This window comes from Desmodus rotundus, chromosome 6 (genome assembly GCF_022682495.2).
Source record: "Desmodus rotundus isolate HL8 chromosome 6, HLdesRot8A.1, whole genome shotgun sequence".
In the NCBI taxonomy this organism is placed as follows: domain Eukaryota; kingdom Metazoa; phylum Chordata; class Mammalia; order Chiroptera; family Phyllostomidae; genus Desmodus; species Desmodus rotundus.
The window spans coordinates 111,373,329-111,396,232 of NC_071392.1; the positions used below are offsets into that span (position 1 = coordinate 111,373,329).

Here is a 22,904-nt window from a genome sequence, read left to right on the forward strand (position 1 = left end):
GTCAAAAATGCATCTGTGTGTTCCCCAAGGCCGGCCAAGCCTGCACTGGCACCGCACCTCCCCCCCCCCACCCCCGGCCCCCAAGGTAGGCCAGCTCACTACCTGCAGACGCAGCCCCTTCCACCTTGGCGTGTTCTAGAATCCACTTCCTGGAACTGCCACCCACATCTTGGGCTCTGTCACTGTCCCTGCCCTTGAGAAACCTGGGGGATGTGTAGCTACAGGGATGGCTGAGCCTTCTGCCATTTTCCCTGAGTGTGGCCTTGATGTATAGTAAGTGCCTCAATAAACATTAGCATTTAAAAGAATAAAGCCAGTCCCCCAAACTGGGTTAGGGCCCCTGCACTGCCCTCCACGCTGATCTCCAGAACATTCTGCTTACACTGACGCGCCTGTCTGTCCATGTGTCTTTCTCTCCCATCACCCTGATAATCGGGGCTCTGTCTGTCTTATCTCCAGCTCTGTTCCTGCAAGTGTCCATCTGGTCCTCTAGCGCTCTCTCCTCTCACACTTCCTGGGCACTTCCTCTATGCCAAACCCTGCCTTGGGCCTTGGGCACACAGCTGCACCAGTTTTGGTCCCTGTCCTCAAGGAGCCCCCAGGCTGGTGGGAGTAGCACACACGCAGCAGGCCAGCAGTTCCATGCTATGTGACTGATCCTACGAGGTGGGTAGATAGCACAGCTTCCAGATTTGTCTTCTTTTTTTAAAAAAGATTTTATTTATTTAGAGAGAGGGCATGGAAAGGAGAAAGGGAGAGAAACATCGATGCGTGGTTGCCTCTCACACACCCCCTACTGGGGACCTGGCTCACAGCCCAGGCATGTGTCCTGACTGGGAATCAAACTGGTGACCCTTTGGTTCACAGGCTTGGGCTCAATCCACTAAGCTACATGAGCCAGGGCCTAGATTTGACTTCTAAGGGTCAGGCACATGTTTTAGTCTCTACTCAGGGGTGGTCTCGGAAGGGTCCTCACCAATGTCTGCTGCACAGTGGAAGGAATCCCCTATGAGCAGGTACCACCAGTCACCCATTTCCTAGGTGAGTAAACAGAGGCCTGAGTGAAGCAACTTTCCAAGTGAATCTGTGTACAGTTAGGCCTCACAACTGTGCCTTCCGCATACCCCTCACCCCACCGTGCCCCTGGAAGGGACCCACCTGCAGGTAGTGGTAGGCTAGACCCTGGTGGCAGGATTTGGATTTTAGCAGGCTCTTATCCAAGGTGGCTGAGGTCTTCTGGCAGACCTCGTGGGCGTGGCTGAGGGTTAGAGTGGACCAGGAGCCCCGCTTGACATAGTTGGTGTCGGTGCCCACTCCAAGGCTGGGGCAGGAGGCAGGGGGTGCGGGCGGGGGTGGCGGGGAGGTCAGGTCAGCGGTATTGTTCTTGGCGGCCTTCAGCATGTGCCCACTGATGGTGTTGTAGGCATGCATGAAGTAACGTGGCTGGCTGCGTTCTGCCTGGCGGCCTAGCGTCATCAGCCCGGAGGCCGGCCCACTGCTGCGGAAGGCACCCGCTTCGCCGTCCAAGTTGTCATCAGAGCTCCACCAGCCCGAGATGTTGGAGCGGCTGCGCCGTTTGGGTTCCCCAGCCTTGGCCCGCTCCTTGCTTTTGGCCCTCCGGCCTTTGCCGTCCTCCAAGCCACCTTTCTTGCTGCCATTGGCACCGATTTTGCCTGCTGTGCCCTCCAGTGAGGGTGCCTTGGTGAAGAAGAGCCTCTGGACTGAGTGGACCAGGTGGCGGATGCGACCAGGACTCTCCCCACGGGCCTTGGCCTCACCTCGGGGGAACTGGAGAGTGCTGAAGCCATCGCGGTGGATGGGCAGCTGCTTCTCAAACTGGTCCAGGAGGTTGGCGGGCAGCCGGTTGATCTTGGTGGCCTGGGCGTGGCTGGGGAAGGGGCTCTCCTCTGGCACCTCGAAGTGGGAGTTATAGTGGATGCGGGGGAAGGTGCTACTCGGCGGCGGCAGCTGGTTGTTGAGTGGGAAGAGACCATCTCCTGGAAGAGCATTCTGCCCAGGGAAGCGAGCCTCGCGGGCAAAGGCCTCTGTGGGCGATAGCAAGTAGGGGTTGCGGTCAGGCCCTGCGAACAGGGGTTCGTGTGGTGGGTCCAGGCTGTCGGAGAGGTGGCGGGGGCGGCTGTCACCGAGGCCTTTCATGATCCCGGCCCTTGGGGCAGGGGCCGTCACCCTAGCGGGGTGCCCGGGTCACCTCTCCCGGGCAGCAGCTATCCTGGGGAGAGAAGACAGAGAGGGGTCAGCTGGATTTGGAGGAGATGGGGGCCGGGAAGGCTAGCCAGACCCCCACATATCAGGGTTCGGGGGTTTCTGGAGCCCTGGCCTGCCCCTAGCATTGTGGGTGGGAGGACAACCGTAAGGATGGAGGCCCACATGCCGTGCACGCGGACAAAAGTTACATCTCAGGCTAGCACACTGGTAAACGAAGTATCTTCTGCTCTCCCACCTTGACGAATTATCTTCATAAGGTTCGAACTCAGAAGGCGTCTTGGTCTCCTCTGAATTCCACGGTGGAATGAGGTGGGTGCAGCTGCCTGCCTTCCTTTTTCCTCCCAGCTCTGACTCTGTCCCTCATCATAAGAAGTCACACAAGTGTGCACCCCAAGCTCACTCCACATGCCCCCCAGCAGCCACCCCTCAGGCCTCGGGATGGTCCCACTGGCAATGTGGGCCACCCATGGGAAGATCCCATGCTGGTCCTGGAATTAAGGGTCATTTGGACAGGGAATTCCAGGGCCCCTAGTATCCACAGTGTGGTCTATTTCAGGGATGTAAACTCCCAGTGGGTGTGGCCACGTGGCCACTGAACACTCCTCGCTTCACAGGGAAGGTCATGGTTGAAAGAATAGGGTCCAGGGCAGGGACCCTCTTAGTGGGGTCTCAGGGCAGCGCCACCCAACTCTTTACTGTAGCAGGGGAACCCTTACGTCAGATGTAAACTGTCTGTAACACCTGCTCTGTCCTTGCACTCTGTCCCCAGAGTGTGACCTCTGGGCGCAGATGTGGGGCCTGTGGACATCAGAGAGGCCCATGAGCCCACTAGCCCATCATTTGCGACTGAGATGAGTCCCTGACGGCCAGCCGGGAACAGAGTTCTCAGGGCTGACACATGTGCACACGCGTGTCAGGACTGTGTGGACAGGGTAAGGCCTCAGGAGAAGATGGTGTTCAAGTGGGACCACTGTGCCTCAGTTTCTCCATCTGTAAAATGGGGGGCAGTTGGGTTAGCTGGGTCTTCCAGCCAGGACCATCCTGGAAATACCAGCCTCACACTTAGGAAAGACCCTTTCCTTTCTGGGGCTCAGTCTTCCCATCTCTACCATGGAGCAGAGGGGAGGCCAGTTTCTAAACACTAGATCCTACTGGCCCTGCTCGGAGAAGTCCCAAGGCTTGGTCTGGCTTGCGACAGAGCAAGTGAACACAAGGGCAGTGGGCGGACAGCTCTCAGAGGGGCTGGGCCACGTCAGAGCAGACGGGCTCTGGCTGAAGCCAAGTGTGGCAGGCAGGATAGTGTCTCCCAAAGGTGCCCATCTTCTAATCCCCAGAGCCCCTGATTACAGTACCAGTTCAGGGGGACTCTGCAGATAGGATTAAGGATCTTGAGAGGGGAGATTACCTTGGATTATCTGGAAGGGTAACCGAATCACCTGGGCCCCTGTAGGTGGGAGACTAGGGCTGGCGTCAGAAGGGGGTGTGGCTGAGGAAGCGAAGGTCAGAGTGAGGCAGGCTCACGGCGAGGCCTGTCGGCAGCCTCTAGACCTGGAGGAGGCCAGGGGTCAGATTCTTCCCCACAGCCTCCAGAAGGAAGGCAGCCCTGTGACTGGTTTTGGACTTCTGACCTCTAAAACTAAAGCAATAAATCTGTGTTCTTTTAAGCCACTAAGTTTGTGGTACTTGGTTACAGCAGCAACAGGAAACTAACCCAGCAAGCATGGGTCTGGGTGTCCCAGACCCCTTCCCACCTCTCAGAGCAGCTTTGAAGGCAAATCCCAGACCCCCTAAAAACTCTGCATGGAGAACACTGGCCTAGGTGAAGCCTCATCTCATAGATGGGGAACCCGGGGCCCTTGGCGGGGAGGAACTTCCCCAGGATCATACAGTAGGTCCAGTGCCTGAGGCAGGACCAGGGCCCACACTCTTCTTATTCTGCTTTACATCTGTCACCCCAGCCTGGCTGGTCCCCAGACTCTCAAGGATCTGAGAATTATTCCCTCGGATCCAGCCAATTTCATGACTCACAGCGCGCCAGGCTTTCCCCCGAGACTGCTGCAGAGTCCGGGTGTGTCGAGTTCTTCCCCTTCTCTCCGGGCTCTCCGTGACTCTAGGAGCCCGGTGGACCCCACTCCTGGAGAAAAGAGCACGCTAGTGGCGGTCCCTGTGGCTGAGCAGCCCCTCGGAAGCATTTCTGCTTCCACCAGGAGGCTTGTCAGAATATTTATCCCCAGCCTGGAGAGGAAGTCTGCTGATTTATATCTTTATCTTCATTACACCACAGCCTCACAATAGTCACATGAGGTGGGGGACCCCATCTTCATTTTACAGATGGGGAAACTGAGGCTGGGAGAGGGAGTTGTAGTCAAGGTTCCCCCTCCACTCCAACCAGCAGCAGCTCCCTCAAGGCAAACCTCTTCTTGAAGACAATTTCAGGGAGTGCAAAACTGCCCCCAGAACCTCCTGCCCCCCAGCCTTTTCTTGGCCTTCTCGCACCCCCTCGGGGCCACAGTGACCTCTGGGCTCAGGGACCAGCCTCTTGGTGCTCCTGCCGGAGAACGGAGTGTGCAGCAATATGTCCTTGATGCCACTCAGGAAAGGCCAGTGACACTGAAAATAGAACAGTGTTTGCAAGTACAGCCCCACCAGCTAGGCAGGGGCTGGACTCCTGGAAGTGCTGTGTGGTGGAGACGGCTGGTCTCCAGGAGCAGAGGACAGGTGCAGGCCCCGGCCCGGAAGTGCACACTACACTCACTTCTCCCAGCCCAGGGCACATCCCTGGCCCTCCCAGGGAGAAGCGAGCTTCAGTTTGACATCACAGGTACTCCTGACCCCAGGAAGCCAGATTTGCTCTAGGCGGACCATGTGAGCCTGGGCCCATGGCCACCTCCCACAGCCTAGACTGTGGGGTTGCCGAATGGGGCCAGGAGGAGGAAGTGAGGCGGTGCTCGGGGAACTGTTAAGGGTTGGCATGTGCTGTTCCTGGGGCGAGGGGGCTGTCAGGGGAGCAAACCCTGTCCCCCAGTTCCTGGTGGACTTGACTCGTAAGGACCCTTGCCTGTCTTGGGGGGGAAGGAATTACACAGGTACCTGCCTGGGAGGATTATAGGAGGGAGAGTAGGGGCTTCCACCCTCAGGGAGACCTCCAGAAACCAACTAGATACTTTGATGACAACAAATGACCTCTCAACTGCCTTCCTTCCTGCGACTGGGCCCTCATTGTTAAAAGTCTCTTCCTTTGGGGAAAAGGGGGGAGGGTTTTCAGGAACATCTATAAAGGGCACATGGACAAAACCAAAGGACATAGGATCGAGGGTGGGAAGTGGGGATGGCTGGGGTGGGGGTAGAGTGCTGGAGGGAAAATGGAGACAATTGTACTTGAACTACAATAAAAAAAACAGTTAAAAAAAAGTCTCTTCCTTTGGCTTCGGGGGCCCTGAATATCTATCCTTCTACCCCATTTAAATGCTGGTGTTTACCAGGACTTTGGGCAGGCCCAGTGTCCCTACATCAGTAAAATGCTTCAATGTCACCCAGTGGGGGCTCACACCAGGCACCTGGGCATCTCCTTGAATTCATCCCTCACCTGACCTTCCACGTCCTTCCCCTAGTAACAGCCCCCACTGTGCCTGGCAAATGGTTCTACCACAGTCTCACATCCTGTGGTTTAGGTGGAGCCAGTCCTATCCCAGAACCCCAGGGGTAGACACATGACCTAGTCCTGGCCAATCAGAGCCCTGCATCCCTGAGAACTGACTGGCTCAGAGATGGAAACAGGATCCTCACTAGCCAATGAGAATGGGCCCTGGGATTATGGCTGAACTTTTGGAAAAGAGGTGCCTTCCTTTCTGTTAGGGCTGCTGTGCTTGGCAAAGTGTCACCCTGGAGTCCTTGGCCGAGATCTTGCCTCACGTCTCAGATATGAGAGTCAAGAGGCATTCTGTTTAAGTCTAAATTGGGTTTCTGTGTCTTTCAACAAGAACCTGACTGATACTGGCCTCATGTCCACTAGGTTACAGCAACAGTGGCTGTGGGTGGCCCACCCATATCTCCTGTGGTCTCTTCACTATGGTGCCCAACAGGCTGACTTCCAGCACCTGCATCCCTGTGGGGGGCTGGGGGACCGACTCTGCTCACAGGTGGCCGTGGCCTGCAGGCACTGCCAGAGAATTAACAATCCCACACCTGACTGCTGTCTTGACTTTTGGAGAGCTGGTATATAAATACCGCAGCTCCTCTGCCTCACAGGTGGGACAACTGAGGCAGGGGCTCTACACTGACCCCTGGAGCTGCCCATGGGGACTGAGCTCCACTTGCCCACAGTGGTCACTCGCTTGATAACGCTCCTTTCACTGGCTGCCTCTGCTCCCCTGCCTTACCTCCCCCTCCCACACTGTGCTGCCTACTCCCAGATGAAGTCCTTGCACTTGAATCCTTGTCTTGGGCATGCTTCTGGGGAACCCCAACTAAGTCGGTCACTGAGTCACAGTGATTCTGCCTTGGTGATGTTCCCTGATGGCATCCCCTCCCCGTATCCTCTGCCTCTGTCCTCCCTCCCCTCACCTGGACAGCGGGGGCCAGGATACTCTCTTCTCTTTAACCCCTCATCCCCACGTTCAGTCTTTACCCCTTTTTGAGTTGGAAACTGAATTCATTTACTGTTTGACTTTCTTATATCTAATAAATGTGTCACTGGAAAGGTGATCCATTTCTCTGAGTACTCATTTGGCTGCATCTCATAGATTTCATTTCCCCACAGGTTTTTCTTCCCTTAAAAAAGAATTGAGGTGAAATTTACATAATATTAGCCACTTTAAAGTGTATAATTCAGTGACATTTTAGTCCATTCACAATGCGGTGTAACCAGTACCTCTATCTAGTTCTAAACCACTTCCTTAACCCCAAAAGAAAACGCTGTGCCCAGCAAGCAATTACTCCCTGTTCCCTCCTCCTTCGGCCCCTGGCCACCGCCAGTCTGCTTTCTGTTTCTACGGAGTTACTTATTTCCCATGGGTCTTATTTTTATTGTGGTTACATACATGTGCATGTATATATATGTATATATGTCTCATATATATATGACATAAAAGTTGCCATTTTAACCATTTGTAAGTGTACAGTTTCGTGGCATTAATTACATTCACAATGTTGTACAAATACCATTATTATCAATGTTCAAAATTTGTTCATCAGCTCAAAGAGAAACTCTACCACCATCAAGCAATAACTCCTTATCCTTTCTCCTCTCCGAGTCCTTGGATTAGTAATTTCTAATCTACTTTCTGTCTCTATTAGTTTGCCTACGCTAGATATCATGTAAGTGGAATCATACAATACTTGTTCTTTTGTATCTGGCTTATTCCACTAAGGATAATGTATCCAAGGTTCATCCATGTATCCATGTTGTAGCATGTAGCAGAACTTCACTCCTTTTTATGGCTGAGTAATATTCCATCACGTGTACTCCCATATGCCACATTTTGCTTGTCCATTCTTCTACTGACACGCATTTGGGCTGCTTCTATCTTTTAGCTATTATGAATAATGTGTCCAATGAACAATGGTGTACAAGTACCTGTGTGAATCCCTATTTTAATTCTTCTGAGTATATACCTAGGAGTAGAATTGCTAGGTCATATGGTAATTTTGGGGGGAACCGCCAAACGGTTTTCCACAGTGGCTGCACCATTTTACATCCCGCTGGCAATGTGTGGGGTTCCAATTTCTCCACACCCTCACCAACACTTGTGCTTTCCTTTTCTTTCTAAAATAGACCCGTCCTGGTAGGTGTAGGCTGGTATCTCACTGTGGCTTTGATTTGCATCTCCCTGATAACTAATGATGCTGGGCATCTTTTCATGGGCTTATTGGCCATTTGTATACCTTCTCTGGAGAAATGCACATTAAGTCCTTTGCTCACTTTTAATTGGGTGATTTGTCACTTGTTGTGTCATTTTAGGAGTTCTTTATGTATTCTTGCTATTAAGCCCTTGTCAGATATATGATTTGCAAGTATTTTCTCCCATTCTGTCCCTATAGGTTTTTAATAGGTCGTGGTTTTCAACTTTTCCTGGACCGGCCACTCACTCTCCTTCCTCGTCAGCATGGATGGCCTCCCTTCCCCCAGCATCCCCTGGCCTGTCAGCTCCACAAAGAACATGAGTCTATGCTCCATCACCTCCTTGTGGGCAAGGGCTGGTTCTTCTCATATGAGGGGCAGAGGAGTGAGAAAGGATCTGCAGACGGGCAGGGCGGGGATGCTGTAATGGCCACCCGGGTTGCCCCTTCAGGACTGGGGCTGCTGCCAGTGCATAGCTGGGTACCTGCTAGGACTTGCTCTCAGCTGAAGGGAGATGCCTCACCAAGGTAACACTCCTTCCCTAGGGGCAGCTGGAGCCCAGTAACTGGCTGATGTGCGGGCACCAAGGCCTGGCTGTCTTGCCCAAATTCACAACAACCCCAAGGGGCCATCCCAGCTCCAGAGGTCCCTATGGGATTAGCTGAGGCCTTTGTTGTAATGGCACCTCATTCCTCTGCCCAATCCTGGAACCCTCACCTGTCACAGGTGTTCCCAAGGGACTTCCCGTGCAAACCTCAGAGTGTTTTCTGGCCCTAAAACAAGACATACTTGGGATCTACTGTACTTTGTTCCCTCCCTGCCATGGGGTGCTGGGCAATGCAATCCCCCTCCTAAGCCCCAGCTTCCTCTCCTATAACACGGGGATGATGACTGTTCCTTTCCAAGGTCGTGACAAGGATTAATTGTGATGTCCCATAGAAAGCCACAGGCATGTAGGTGCTGGATAAATTTCAGTCACACTCCCCTCCTCACCTCATAGTGCTTCTTGGGGACAGGCCAAGGCTTCCAGTGCAGGGATACTGCATAGCACAGTGGAAAGTGCATGCAGCTGGACCTGCATTCAAATCCTGGCTCTGCTCTTGCTTGCTGTGACCCGGGCCTCAGTGTCCATCTGCAAGCAGTAGAGGGCTTGAGTGAGGGTGGTCTGGTCATCTCGTCACACTGAGTCCTCTGAGTTCTCTCTTGGTCAGGGGTCCTGAAACCCTGGATGTCAGCCCCTTAGCCACCCAACATCCAGGGGTGGCAGGAGCCTTACCTTGGGGAGGTCTTAAAATAGGCAGGCCTCAACCTTGCAGGGAGAGCAGCTGGCTGCCTCAGCTCCCCTCGGCTCTGAGCTATACTTAGGCCCACCCGGGTGCCCATAATTGCCTCTCATTAATATAAGCCTCATTGCCCTGTGAACGTGTAGAAACCAGCGGAGCTGCTGCCTCTCTGGGAGCCCCCCCACCCCCACCCCCGTGCCATGGTGCCTCTGTCTGCAGCCGCTATGCCCATCTGCATAGAGTGGGGCCGCCTTGCCCCATCCCAGCTCATCCTGGAACCGGAGTTGGCCTGAGAGCATGGGAGAGCTAACTGGGGACAAGGCCAGGAGCAGAACCCAACATGACCCTTTCTGAAGCAGAACTCACCTGATTGTGTCATTTTCCTAATCTAGAACCTTCTGTGGATCCTCTTCCCTCCTCAGACCAAACTCCCTGGTGTGGCAGATAAGACCCTTGCTGGTCTAACCCCAAACTCTTTTTCAGACATTACCAATCCCATTTGTCTTCTTCACAGCCCCCCCCTTTAACCACCCCAGGTGTCTTATGATTTCCTACTCGTATCTTCTGTATTTGGTGCTATTGGAAAGGCTGTTTTTGTCTAAGGTTGCATTAACAGGGATAGGGAGTCGAAATGAAGGGAGGGAAGCCACAGTCCTGTTTAATAGTCCTGTTTAATGCTGAGCACTGCTGTTAAGAGAAAGTCGGACAGCTAGAGTGGGGCACAGGAGGCTGAGCTGAGTGATGAATGGCTGGAAATGATGTGGGTGGAAGGGCCAAACATTCTGGGATGGTCATAGCAGTCCACGGAGGACACAGCCACTGCCATAGGCCTCTGAAGGGATGAAGTGTAGAAGGGAAAGGATGGGCTCCATGGGGCCTCCAGGGCCTCGGTGCTCCCTGGGGTAGGGGAGGGGGTGGAGCTAGGGAGAGGCAGGCTGTGTCACACTGTGACTTCATCTCTGGGTACCCGTCCAGTTCTCCTCCCTCATCTCTTGCCATACCTGCCCCATCTCTTGCTGGCCTCTCCTCCTCTGACCTCTAAACCCTAGAGGAACTGGGTGCTCTGCTCCTCTACACTCTTTCCGGCTGATCTCATCCAAACTCGTGGCTTAAATACCACCTATATCTGACAGCTCCTAAATTTACATCTTCCGCTAGATATCTCTCTCTCAGACACCAGACTCGTATCTCTAACTGCCTCCTTGACATCTTGCCCTGGATGTCTGACAGGTCCAAAGTCCCTGACCTGCTCCTCCCATAGTCTGCCCCAATTCAGCTCGTGAAACGTCATCCTCCCGTTCACTCAGGTCAGAAACCCTGAAGTCATCCTCGACTCCTCTTTCTTTCACCCCTCCCACCCCACTCTCCATTCAACAACAAATGATTCAAAAACAGCTCTACCTTCAACATATCCCAGCACCTCGTCACATTCACAGTCCTGCCCGGGCCGGTCCCCCCGTCTCTCATCCAGATGACAAGATTCCCAGCGCTCTCAGGTTAAAGTCAGTCTTCTTTCTTCTCTTACATCTTCATGCTTTCCAGACCTCTTTTCCTGCCCCCACTCCCTTGGGCTTCCATTCTGTTCCTTGAACAGGAATCGTTAACTCCCATCTCGGGGCTTTTGCTCTTCCTGGTAAGTTGGCCTGAAATGCCCTGCCCCTCCCCCACCCCGACCACACACACTGCTCCTTCACTTCACACGGGCCTCGGTGCACAGGCTACCTCTGCACAGAGACAGAGCAGAGCAGCCCCTCACCCGCCAGCCCTCTCTGCTGTAGCGCCTTCTCCCTGCTGTTCCAGGCCCTCTTATGTCCGGTGGTCTGCCACCAGCACCCAGCACAGGGCCTGGACACAGCAGAGGCTCATGAGGCTTTTGCTGAAGGAAAGAGTGGCAGAAGGTCTCGGGATGCCTAGACTCGAGGCACAAAGTGAGGCCATTACTGGGAGGTAAGTTTTTGGCTCAAGCTAATCACAGCGACCCTCTGTTGAGCACCTACTGTATGCTAGGTGCCTCCCCTACGTGAGCTCATCTAGTCCTCCTTGCAGCTCCTCCTGGCGGGGCTGATGAGTCCAGCATGGTCACCAGCCACCAACATGCACCCTGGAGACCCCCACCTCCTGGCTCCTGGTATTTGTGTTCTTGTGAAGAGCCCCTGTCTCCAGCGTTAGCAGGGTTGACTCGGTAACCAAGGGATACTGTGGAAATGACCGAGTGTGATTTCTGAGGTAGGTCAGAGCAGACATGGCCGCTCCTGCCCTCCTCCTGGCTCACCGGCCCTGGGGACAGTCAGCTGACAGACAGCACTAACGTGCCAGCGAAGTGAGTGAGCCATGTGGAAGCAGACCCTGCAGCCCCGGCTGACAGCTTAGCTGCGACCACATGAGAACCCCCTGGCCACAGCCACCCACTACTGAGGCTGCTCCTGGGTGCTTGACTCTCAAAACTGTATGAGATACTACATGTTGATTGTTTTAATGTGCTGCCAAGTTTTGGCATAATTTTTATGCAGAAATAGGTAACTAATACACCCATGTTAGAGGACAAAAAGCAGTTCAAATGGCTGAAGTCACCTGCTCCAGGCTCCGCAGCCTAGAGGGGGGTGGAGTCTGGTGTGACTCAGTCTGACTCTCAGCCCACATTCCATAGCCTTGCGCACCAGACTTAGGTTCCAGGATCCTTTTCATCTACGGCAGCTCCGTTATCCTGACGGATTCAAGGTCCAAACTGTGTCCATAGCAACAGTTTGAAAAGCATGACATTCAATCAGCTGGTTGTTCGGTCAACAAGACAGCAGGCAATGGCTTGAGCAGATACCCTGGACTGAGCTGCTTGGTATGTGTGGCTGACACCGTCCCCATCTCAGGCCTCCTCTTCCACTTGCTCCTGTGTTGTCCATCCTGACAGCGGACTCTAAACACAGAGCCTAGGATATGGGTGCTGCCGCCTCTCTGGGGTGAGGCATGCAGATTTGGGCCGGAGGGACTTGGTGGGGGCAGGGCTGCTTGCCAGGACTCTCTGAGACCATGCCGAATTTAAACCTGCGTGGCCTCAGCTGAGGATTCAGAGGTCACGCACACCCCACCCCCACTCAGCACCCATCTCTGTGTTACAGACACGAGAGAGAGACAAAAACACAGACCTAGAACCTCAGGGCACAGGGACTACAGAGGCATCCTTTCAAAACCCCAAAAAGAATCTCTTCCCCAATGTCCCTTACACCCCTTCAAAGTCTGCCCCTTGTCCTCAGGCAAAATGCCAGTCTCTGCATCCGTTATTTCCCCAGCAACCCCCAGCTCTTTCCTGCCACAGGGCCTTTTCACATGCTGTTCCCTCTACCTGTTCTTCCTTCCAACTCTTTAGTTATCTGGCTGCTTCTGTTGATTCCAGTGTCTACTTAAATGTTGCCTCCGTGTCTGGGTCCCAATGGGCTAAGCTGGTGTTTCTGTTCTCCAGAAACTTCCTGAAAACAAGGTCCCAGGCCTCTTTCCTTGCTTAATATCCTTGAAACTCAGAAGAGATACCCCCTTCTCCAAGAAGTCTCCCCTGACCTTGCAAATGAGGGTAAGGCCTCCTCTGGGTTCCCTGTGATGGGGGCTACACCCTAAGGAGTCACAGACAGTCCTGAGAGTTCCTCTGTGCCGGGCGCAAGGACCCTGCATGGGGATGGCACTTGTAAATGTTCACGCATGAAGGGGGTGGCACACCTCCTGGTTTGCTCAGGTTCTACCTGTGGTCCTGGAGCCCCTGACGGCTAGTACCTATGTCATTCTGAAAAGTGCCATGGTTTAGACAATGAATTTGATGCTCACCCCATGCTAGAAGGAACATGGGGCACAGGGCTGAGGAAGAGGGGTCTGTGGCTGAGACGGATTAATGAGGTCTGATCTGAGATTCTTCTCCAGATTCCCAAGCCAGCACCCACTCCTTCCTCACCCAGGAAAAGGCTGAGTTGGGAGGATGAGAGGATGATGTCCGTGACTACCCCCCACCCCTCCACCTCCAGGCCTCACCTGGGGACCACTATTTGACCCTCCAGGCCTGGCTGCCCTGCTCCAGCCACTCCCTGCGGTGGCCCCACGAAGGGTGGATACAGCCCTGGCCCGATAGGTAGTACAGTACGGAGGGCGAGAATCCTGGTGCTGTGTGACCCTGAGCCAGTTACTGGACCTCCCTGAGCCCAGTGCCCTCAGAGTTGTTGGGAAAGATATAAACGAGCTAGCCAGATGGGTTGGCCCAGCACCTGGCACGCCGTGAGTGTCCCACAAGTGTTTGCTATTGCTGTCCTGGCCAAGGGGACCCACCTGCAGGCAGACAGTCCCTGTCTAGGGGCTTAGAAGTTCAGGTGAGGGAACGGGGTTTGGCTTGGATCACACGGCATGCTGGGGGCAGCTGCGATTTGAACCCAGGCCTCTGGACTTCCGGGCTAGCTGTCTCTGGAGGTCTTAAACCAGCAAGGGCCGGCTGGGTGTGTTCTGGGCTGTGGGCACTTTCTGAGTGGTCCTCGCCTCACCCCCATGTCCCCAGAACCCAACTGTCTAGACTTGCTGTAGACATTTCATTAAACTTAAATAGAACTAAACTAAAGTAAGAACGCAGCTTCTCAGTTGCGCTGCCATACTTCCAGTGCCCAGTGGCCACATCTGGCTAGTGGCCACCAGATGCAGAGCGCAGCACAGGCTGTCCCCCACCACACGGGCAGCTCTGTGGGGCAGCGCTGGCCCAGAACGCCACAGCTGCATGCGGCCGTCGCCCAGGAGGCTCACATGGGACCAGAGTGGAGAGTGAGGACCCCTGTCCTCTGCAGCCCCACAGAAACCTCTGTAAAGCCTAGGAGCTGGGGAATGTTGTTCAGCACTGAACCTGTCATTGGGCCTCGTCTGACCCTCTCCTGCTGCGCTTTGCTGACCGGGGTCAAGGAGGGGCTGGGACTCACCCAAGGTCACACAGCAGGTGGAGGCTCCAAGGGGTTCAGGCCTCCTGACTCCGTACTTGCTGCGTCTCAGCACTCCACTGCTCAGACTGGACAGTCAGCATGCTTGGCAGAGGTGCTGGTCTACAGAAGTGAGTTTTTGCTGATGAACAAAAGCCAAAAACCTGCCCTGGAGTGATGGTGGGGGACAGCTGGCCACGACTGCAGAGTGGGCTCGCATCGACTCCAGGCACGGCTCCCGGGTCACCCCTGGGATGACTATCGGACTGGGAAAGGGGCAGGGGCAGGGTTCACCTCCCCGTCCCCTTCCAGCAAGGTCTGGAGGGGCCTCCGGAACCCCTGGCTGCCATTGCAAAGCAATATTGATTGCTGTGCTTGTGGGGGCTTGGACCCTCAGTCCTGGCCGGATGACTCAGTGTGTGCTCAAGTAAGTCACCTCCCGCATCTCAGTGTTCTCATTCGGAAAATGGAGATGATTATCCCAACCAAGGGGGGCCCTTGTGAGGGGCCAACGGGACTAGCTGGATGTCACCTCTGAGGCGCAAGGGGAGGGAGGATGAGAACTGCTGTTGGGCCCCATCCCACTTGGGTTAGAATCCGACCCCACCTCTTCCCAGCAGTGTGCCCTTACACAGGTCAGCCAGCCTCTCTGAGCCGCAGCTGCCTCACCTGGAAAGTTTGGATTAGATACTTCACTTGCTATCTAATGGAATATCATTCAGCCATAGGAAAATAAAGTGCTGACAGCACGGATGAACCCTGGAAACGTTACACTGCATAAGAGAAGCCGGACACAAAAGCTCGCATATTGTATGGCTCCGTTTATTTGAAATGCCCAGAATGGTTTAATTAATAGAGACCGGAAGTAGATCAGTGGTTGCCAGGTGATGGTAAGAAGGTGGAGGGAGGAGTGATTTTTTAATGGGTGTGAGATTTCTGTTAGCGGTGATGAGAGAGTTCCAGAAACAGATAGTGGTGATGGTCACACAACACCGTTAAGATACTTAATGCCACTGAACTGTACACTTTCAAGGGTTAAGACGGCAAATTTTATGTGTATCCTACCACAATTTAAAAATTAAGGTTTTGCACTTATAGGGTGTTTGTGGACTTCAGCAAGAGTGTGCCTGCAGAGCACCCAAGTTTCTGGTAGGCGCTCGACAAAGAGGAGCTGTGATTGTTATAGGACGCCCCCCCCCAAAAGCCTTTCCAGACTTTTCCAAAGCTTATTTATCAAGTGCTTCCTACTTCACATGAATTGTTTCACTGGATCCTCAACACAGCCCTGTGGCGTGCACCCCATCGTTAGGCCCGTGTTCCAGAGGGGGAATTGAGGCACCAGCCCCCAGCCACCTCCCTGAGCTACCTCTCCGCTCTCAGGGAACAATGTCCTGTCTGCCACCACCTCCTGAGAGCCCTGAGCTTGGGCTGAGCTCAAGGAACACAGCTTCTAACTGCCTGCTCCCCACGACCTTCCTGGGAGAGGACTATTAAAGGGAGGTCGCCCAGGGGCCATGCTACCCAGCTCTCCAGCCTCAGAACGCTGACTGTGAAGCAGGCAGGCCCCGGAGGTCACCTGCCTTGGCCTGTTTTGTTCTGGCCTCCGCTGAGGGACCATCCTGGAAGGGTGTGTTGGCAAATGACAGGACAAAACGGTCAGGATGCAGCAATTTCCAGCACATTTAATTCAATTCCTCCAGCATTAATGGGGCCTGCTCTGTGACTCAGACCGCTCCAGCCCTTAGAGAGCAGGCAGCCAAGTGCAGGAGGCAGAACTATACGCGGCAACCAGACAACACATGGAAATAAATTCCAAGGAGCATCAAAGCCAGGGTGTGCAAAGGAGGTATTGGTACTCACTTGGGGAAGGCTCCCTGGAGGAGGAGGCATTTCAGCCAGCTCTCTGAAGACAAGTAAGATTTCAACAGATAAAGGTGCAGGGAAGAGCATCTCATAAAGGGAAAAGCATAGACAAATCACGGTCAGAGGCCGTGCTGGAAAGCTTTGAGGGGGTGGCAGAGGCAGATGCCTGGGGTCAGGTCAGGAAGGGCCTTGGTAACCCCCTAGGGACTTTAGTTTAACTGTGGGCCATCCGCCGTCAGAACAGAGCAGGGCTCCAAAGCCACTGGCACCAGCAGTTCCAATTCTAGAAACTATCCAACTGCCTTGCCTTACCTAGGTGGGCAACGGGAGTGTACAAGGTTCTTTGTGAAACATTGTTTGTGTTAGCAAAAGCATGAAAACAAGGCAAATGTGCGTTAGGAGACTGGATAAGCAAATTATGAGCCAGCACACTATGGAATGCTATGTAGCTGTGAAAAAGAACAAGGCAGCTCTGAAGTCCTGACGTGAAAAGCCCCCCAGAATATGCTGCTAAGTGAAAACAGTGAGGGGCACACCAGGGCTGTGGGATCTGCCTTCGTCTGGGTTTTCTCGGAAGCAGACCCTGGCCAAGGACTTGAGTCTATTTGGGAGGTGGCTCCGGGAAGGAGGCAACAAGGACAGGCAATGAGGGACGCATTCCCGAGCTGTGGGCACCTGAGCTGAGCGCCCTTGGGGAACTCTGTGCCAAACTGGCTGAGGGCTGCCCAGGGGCACGAACTCCCAGGACGGCCCTCTCCCCATGGAGGCCAAACAAAGCCGACAGCTGGAGAGCCGCAGGTGTTTCCAGAGGAAGCAGTGGGCATGACCCAGTCAGTGAGATGAAGGGGGAGGGGTACCCCCAGATTCTGCTCCTGAGTGGTACTAATTGTCTACAAAGGGCCCAAAGAATATTACTCATGTTTAGTCATCTGTGGAAGGGTCCCCAAAAAACAGAAACAGGATGGATGGATGAAAGGGTAGAAGGGGGACTGTTACTATGTTTCTTTAGAATTAAAACAAAGCCTTTTATTTTAGATTATTCCAGGTTGCAAAGATAGTACAGAGTTCCCGTATAACCTTCACCCAGTTTTCCCAAAGGCTAACGTTTTACATAACAATGGGACATTTGTCAAAGCCAGGAAATTAACATTCATATGTTACTATTAACTAAACTTCAAACTATATTCAGAGAGCACCGACTCATTAATGTCCCTTTACTGTTTCAGGATCCCATCCAGGACACCACAACACATTTAGTCTTTCGGTCCATGCAAATATACGATCTATGCCAAAGATGCATTACAAAATAATAAACTGCAGGCTCCTGGAGGTCATCGAAGGCTTCTGAGCAGGCATGACCAGACCCGGGGTAACTGGACAGAGCCTCAGCCCGATGCCTGCAGAGAGGTGAGCCCGGGCAGCGCAAGTGGCACGCGGGGCTGGGCTCCCCAACACTGGTCCCTCTTCCCCGGAACACAACAGAAGGACGAAGCCTGTAGGAGATGCCCTTGAAGCTCCACCCATATGCCCTGGGCGTTCACCTCTACCTGCCGAAGGCTGCCTCCTGCAACACCTGTGACTGCCTACAGGAGCAAGTCCAGCCCGAGCACAGAGCAATCAGGAAATACCGGGAAGCTGATGTCCCCAGAAGCTGCCCTTACCCCACGACGGATGGGGAACCGGTGGACAAAATCCAGCCTCCTTGCCCCTGGAGTGCCAATAGCCGAGCTGTGTTTTCTACTCCATCTTCCAGGTCCCCAGTCGTCCAGATAGGTTTCTGCCTGGACAACAACCCTTCACCAACTCTCTTTTCTTCCCTTCCCCACTCTCCTGCCATGTTTTCCTGGGATCACCCCCCAGAAGGTCTCCCTGCAATCCTGCCTCTGGGTCATCAGGAAAACCCCAACCGAGATAAAATCCAAGCCTCTGGCCTGATTCCTGGGCTCCCTGTGTTCAGATGCCTGCCTCCCCCTACCCAGCAGCCTCCCACCTACAAGCCACACACAAAGGCCTTTCACGGCCCAGAACACAGAAGTTGCTGATGTCCATGACTTTACAGGTGCTGTTTCCTCTGCCGGCATGTCCTCCTTCTCCTTGACTTCCCAGGGAAGTCCTGCCCATCCCAGTCCGAGTGCCATCTCCTCTGTGAGCATACTCTGACGCTCAGGGGGCACGTGGCGCTTTAGTCACCCCTCCAGCACACCTGGAACCCGCTCTTCCATACTCTGGGAGCTCCCGAAGGGCAAAGACACTCTGCGACTGATAGACCTCACAGAGCCTGGTATACAGCAGGTGCTGAATAAAAGCCTGGTGCATGAATAGATGGATAAACTGAGGCTCCGAGGTGAGGGGACTTGTCTGGTTAATAGCAGAGGTAGGGTTCGAACCCGGGTCTATCAAACTCCTGCAGGCTTCCCACTGTCCCCCACCCCCAACTCTGGCAGGCTGGAGCACAGGGCCTGCCCACGGGTCCTGGCTGGCCCCTGCTGGCCCCTGCTGGCCCCTGCTGGCCTCTGGACCTTGGGTTCCCCATCTGTGAAATGTGGATTGGCTGGAACAGAAAATCTTAAGGTCTCTTCAAGCTCATACAATTTGGGATTCCAGAGGCTGCCAACTGCCTGCCCTAGGTGAAGGGGACTCAGCCCTGTCCCCTCATTTCTCAGGGGTGGGAAGGGGGTCTCAGGAAGAGTACTTGGTAAATTCAAAGCTGTGTTCAAGGTCAAGAACCATCTGTGGCATCCAAACATCTGCTACTTGCCACGCTCCCTGCAGGTGCTCTGTCACCCCTTCCCAGCCCTGGGACCAAGCCAGGCAGGATGTCTGCACCTTGCAGAGCAGAGGAGGCTCATCTGATGTGGCATCAAGGGTGAACGTTTCACCTCCACTCAACCCCTCACCAAGGTGAGCACCTGAACAGGTGGAACAAGGGGTAGAGCTCACCTTTGCTGGGGCCCAGCTCCCCACAGACCCCCACGGTCAGGGCGGGTGGCCCCAGCCTTCCTATGGACACCAACAATTTGCTTGAGTGTTGTCTCAGCACATTTGGGGAAGTGTCTCTGGGCCCTGTGGGCTGCTCTCACCTCGGGGCCCTTCTCTCAGTGATGAGCCTGGCGTACTTTCCTGGGGCCCCTCCAGAGAGGCCCGGCCTCGTGTGCTTTTAGGTCTGGATGTCCCAGTGTGGGAGTACCAACCCAGTGCGGGTGTAACAACCCAGTGCGGGTGTGCCGACTTTGGAGTGCCCTCACTCCATCTTATTCCCTCTCTCTGCCACGTATATGTTATGTGAATTTTATCTCCATTTTTAAAGTGTTACTTTTTTTTTAGATTTTATATATTTACTTTTAGAGAGAGGGGAAGGGAAGGAGAAAGAGAGGGAGAGAAACATCAATGTATGAAAACTGGGGACCTGGCCCACCACCCAGGCATGTGCCCTGACTGGGTATCGAACCAGAGACCTTTTGGACTGAGGCCGGCACTCAGTCCACTGAGCTGCACCAGCCCTCTCTGCCCCATTTAACAGGCCACCCGGGTATTCTAGAGTGGCAACATCCAACACCCTAATGTAATCCCTTCCCGTGTCCTCTGCACGAGAACCCTCACCAGCTCTAGTCCAACGACCGGTTCCTAGCCCCCCCGCAGCCTCCCTGGCCCATCCACCATTGTTAGTAAAATAGCACAGCCCAGGGTGTGTTAAAAAAAAGAGCAGGTTTCCTTCCCACCAAGGCCCCCCTCAGGATTTCTCACACAGTCTCCCAGGAACGGCCCTTGTCTGCCGCCCATGTGTGCACGGTATGTGCAGTAACTAACACTTGTCCAGCCTCACTTCGGGTCGGGCTATGTTCAGGCTCTGTAAGCATGGACGTTAACTCATTTTAAAGCCCCATGGGGTAGTTAACTACTATCAGCACCTCCGCTTTACAGATGAGGGGTAACTTGCCCAAGGTCACAGAGACTCTTGGTAGTAGAGCTGGGATTTGAACCCAGGTTGCCAAGGTCCAGAGTCCCTGCTTTTAAGCATCCTACATGTTTCCAGACTCCAATCACGTTTTTCTTTACGAATGACCCCTCCCTGGCTGCCCTGCTCCTCTCGGCATTCAAGGCCCTTTGCAGTCCTGCCCCTGCCCACTTCTGGGGCAGCATCTCCACCCCACGTCACCACTCTTCCCAGGGCACACTCCCTCCACGCCGCTGCGTGTGCTGTTTCCTCGGCCTTGAATGCTGTTCTCCTCCACTGGGTCTGGTGCAAGGCCTGGCTTGCAAAGCACCTCCCTCAGAGGCGCCCCCTGACCTGCTCATCACTGCCATTCTTGGCCATCTCTCCCTCCAGGAGCTCCTGCACCTCACAGAGCACCTTGCACACTGCACTGGAGGGAGCTGTCAGGGTCCCACTGGACTGGGGGCTCCCCAGAGCTGGGATGGCAGCTTACACATTTTTGTATTTCTCCTTCATCCATCCACCCATTCATTCATCTGACAAATATTTGTAAGCACCCCCTATGAGCTAGGCCAGTGTTCACAGGGTGGTCTTGTGGGGAGACCGACATGACATGCAGAAGCCACCTAATGGAATTTCTTGTGTGGTCCTCCAGAAGGGGCCACGCCTCGCCCGCGCATGGGTGCGGAACTCACAACAGCTCCACACCTGCACAGCCCCACTAAGTGTCAGACTCTGTCCCAGGCACTTTACGTGCAGATATTAGCCCATTTTAGCAGCCCATCCCTCCCGTTCCCCTCACTCCACTCTGCCCCCTTGCGCAATGTCTCTGGGGAAGCTTTCAGGAAAAGCTCCCCGGGACAGGAGATGGACAAAGTAGGACCTGATCTCTGTGGGTTTTTCTGGAGTGAAGGGACGTGCCGGTTGCAGTCTACCTGCCCTGTGACACCCTACGCCACATCAGAGGTGGACGGGTGCCTGGAGGTGGCGCCCTCAGGGTTGGGCGAACATCCTACAACCTACCTCCATTCCCCTTGGTGACCCTGAGGTGACCACAGGCCTCCACTGTCCCCTCTGGCATGTCCTGCTCCACCCTGAGGCTCTGCAGCTGACCTGACATAATGACCCTGTGTTCACCCTACCACACGCCTGCAGGAACTCTTACAAGTCACCGAGTTCAACCCCCACTGGACAGACAGACGGAGCAGCCGAGCTTTGGAGGGGCACCTGAGGCCAGCGTGCACAGTTGGGGATCCACATCCAGTCTGCGGTAGCTGGCCTCCGGGATGGCCCCACGTGAGTCTCATCTCATACTGACACCCTTAGGTTGTCAGTCCGCTCCCGTGCTGACTAGGGCTGACCTGTTGGTAGGATAACGTGGAAACGACAGTGCGTGACTTCCAGAACGAGGTTAAAGACGACGCTGCAGTTTCCCACTTGCTCTCTCGGATCTCTTGCTCTGGGGGTGCCAGCCACCAGACCGTAAACACACTCACCTCGTGGAGTGGTCCACACGGCAAGGAAGTGAGGCCTCCTATCAACAGCCCTGTACGCGAGCTTGGAAGCAAATCCTCCAGATGACTGCAGCCCTGGCTGACATCTCGACTGCAGCCTCATGTGAGACCCCTGAGCCAGAACTGCCCAGCTAAGCTACCCCCAAATTCCAGACCCACAGAAACCTTGTGATAATAAATGTTGTTTTTTGTTTTAGGTTGTTACATTTTTGGCTACTTTGTTATGTAGCAAGAGATAACCAATACACATCTCCTCTGGAAACATGTTGACTCTTGCTTACATACTTCCAGGGATGGGCAGCTCACTACTTAACAAAGATATCTTCTATACCATTAAGCAGCTCAGACTTTCTGTCTCCCTGGGGTTTCCTCCTTGGCCCCAGCTTTGACCTTTGGGATTAAGAAGACACAAGCTCCCTCTGCCCTGGGCTGGCCAAGCAGGGACTGCATCCCCTCTGGCCTCCTCTGCCAGCTGCACAGCCTGGGCACAGCCACTCCTTTCTGCCTTCCTTTCTCAGAGGCTGCGACTCCAGCTTCCTACCCACTCTGTGCTCTCTCTTCAAGCTGTTGTCCAGATGATCACAAATCTGAGTGGCCAAGAGGAAGTAACACCAACTATAGAAACCAGCAGACCCAGGTTTGAATCCCCATTCCTCCATCTGTGTGACCTTGACTAAGCTGCTTCTGCTCCCGGAGCTGCTGTACAATATGGAGAGTAACAGGGTCACTGGGAGGAGCAAATGAGCTGATACAACGGAGAGGACAGCATTGTAACAGGAACTATTCCATTCACTGGGTACATATGACCTGCTGGACACTGGTGCCCATCTAACAGCCCTGCAGGAGAGCACACTGAGCCCAGAGAGGTGAAGTGCCTTTCCCGGCTGGTATTTGGTGGAGCTGAGATGGGAACACCAAGAAATTCTGACCATGTCAAGAGATATCCTAACCTTGACTGGTGTGGCTCAGTGGACTGGGTGTTGTCCCAAAAACCGAAAGGTCACCGGTTCAATCCCCAGTTCAGGGGACATATCTGGGTTGTGGCCAGGTCCTGTGCTGGGAGCATGCAGGAGGAGACCGATCGATGTTTGTCTCGCACATCGATGTTTCTCTCCCTCTCTTTCTCCTTCCCTTCTCCTCTCTCTAAAAACAAATAAATAAAATCTTGTAAAAAAGAGAGAGAGATTGATCCTAGATAAGGGTCAGCTCCTTTCTGCCTGCCTGTTCTCATCAGCAGAGCTACAGCAGGGAACCTGGACCAAACGCTGACTCAGGGCCCCTCCCACTGGGGTGACTCACGTCTTCCCAGCCCCC

The 22,904-nt window shown here is 54.1% G+C and overlaps 1 protein-coding gene across 1 annotated transcript in view; it reads right to left on the reverse strand.

Moving 5' to 3' along the window:
- DLGAP4 (DLG associated protein 4) overlaps nt 1-22,904 on the reverse strand; it is a 131,375-nt gene that overhangs the window by 78,862 nt on the left and 29,609 nt on the right. The window contains exon 2 of the mRNA XM_053926224.2: nt 1,159-2,230. Coding sequence (XP_053782199.1) covers nt 1,159-2,157 — 999 coding nt within the window. The 5' untranslated portion in view covers nt 2,158-2,230. The remainder of the gene's footprint in view (nt 1-1,158; nt 2,231-22,904) is intronic.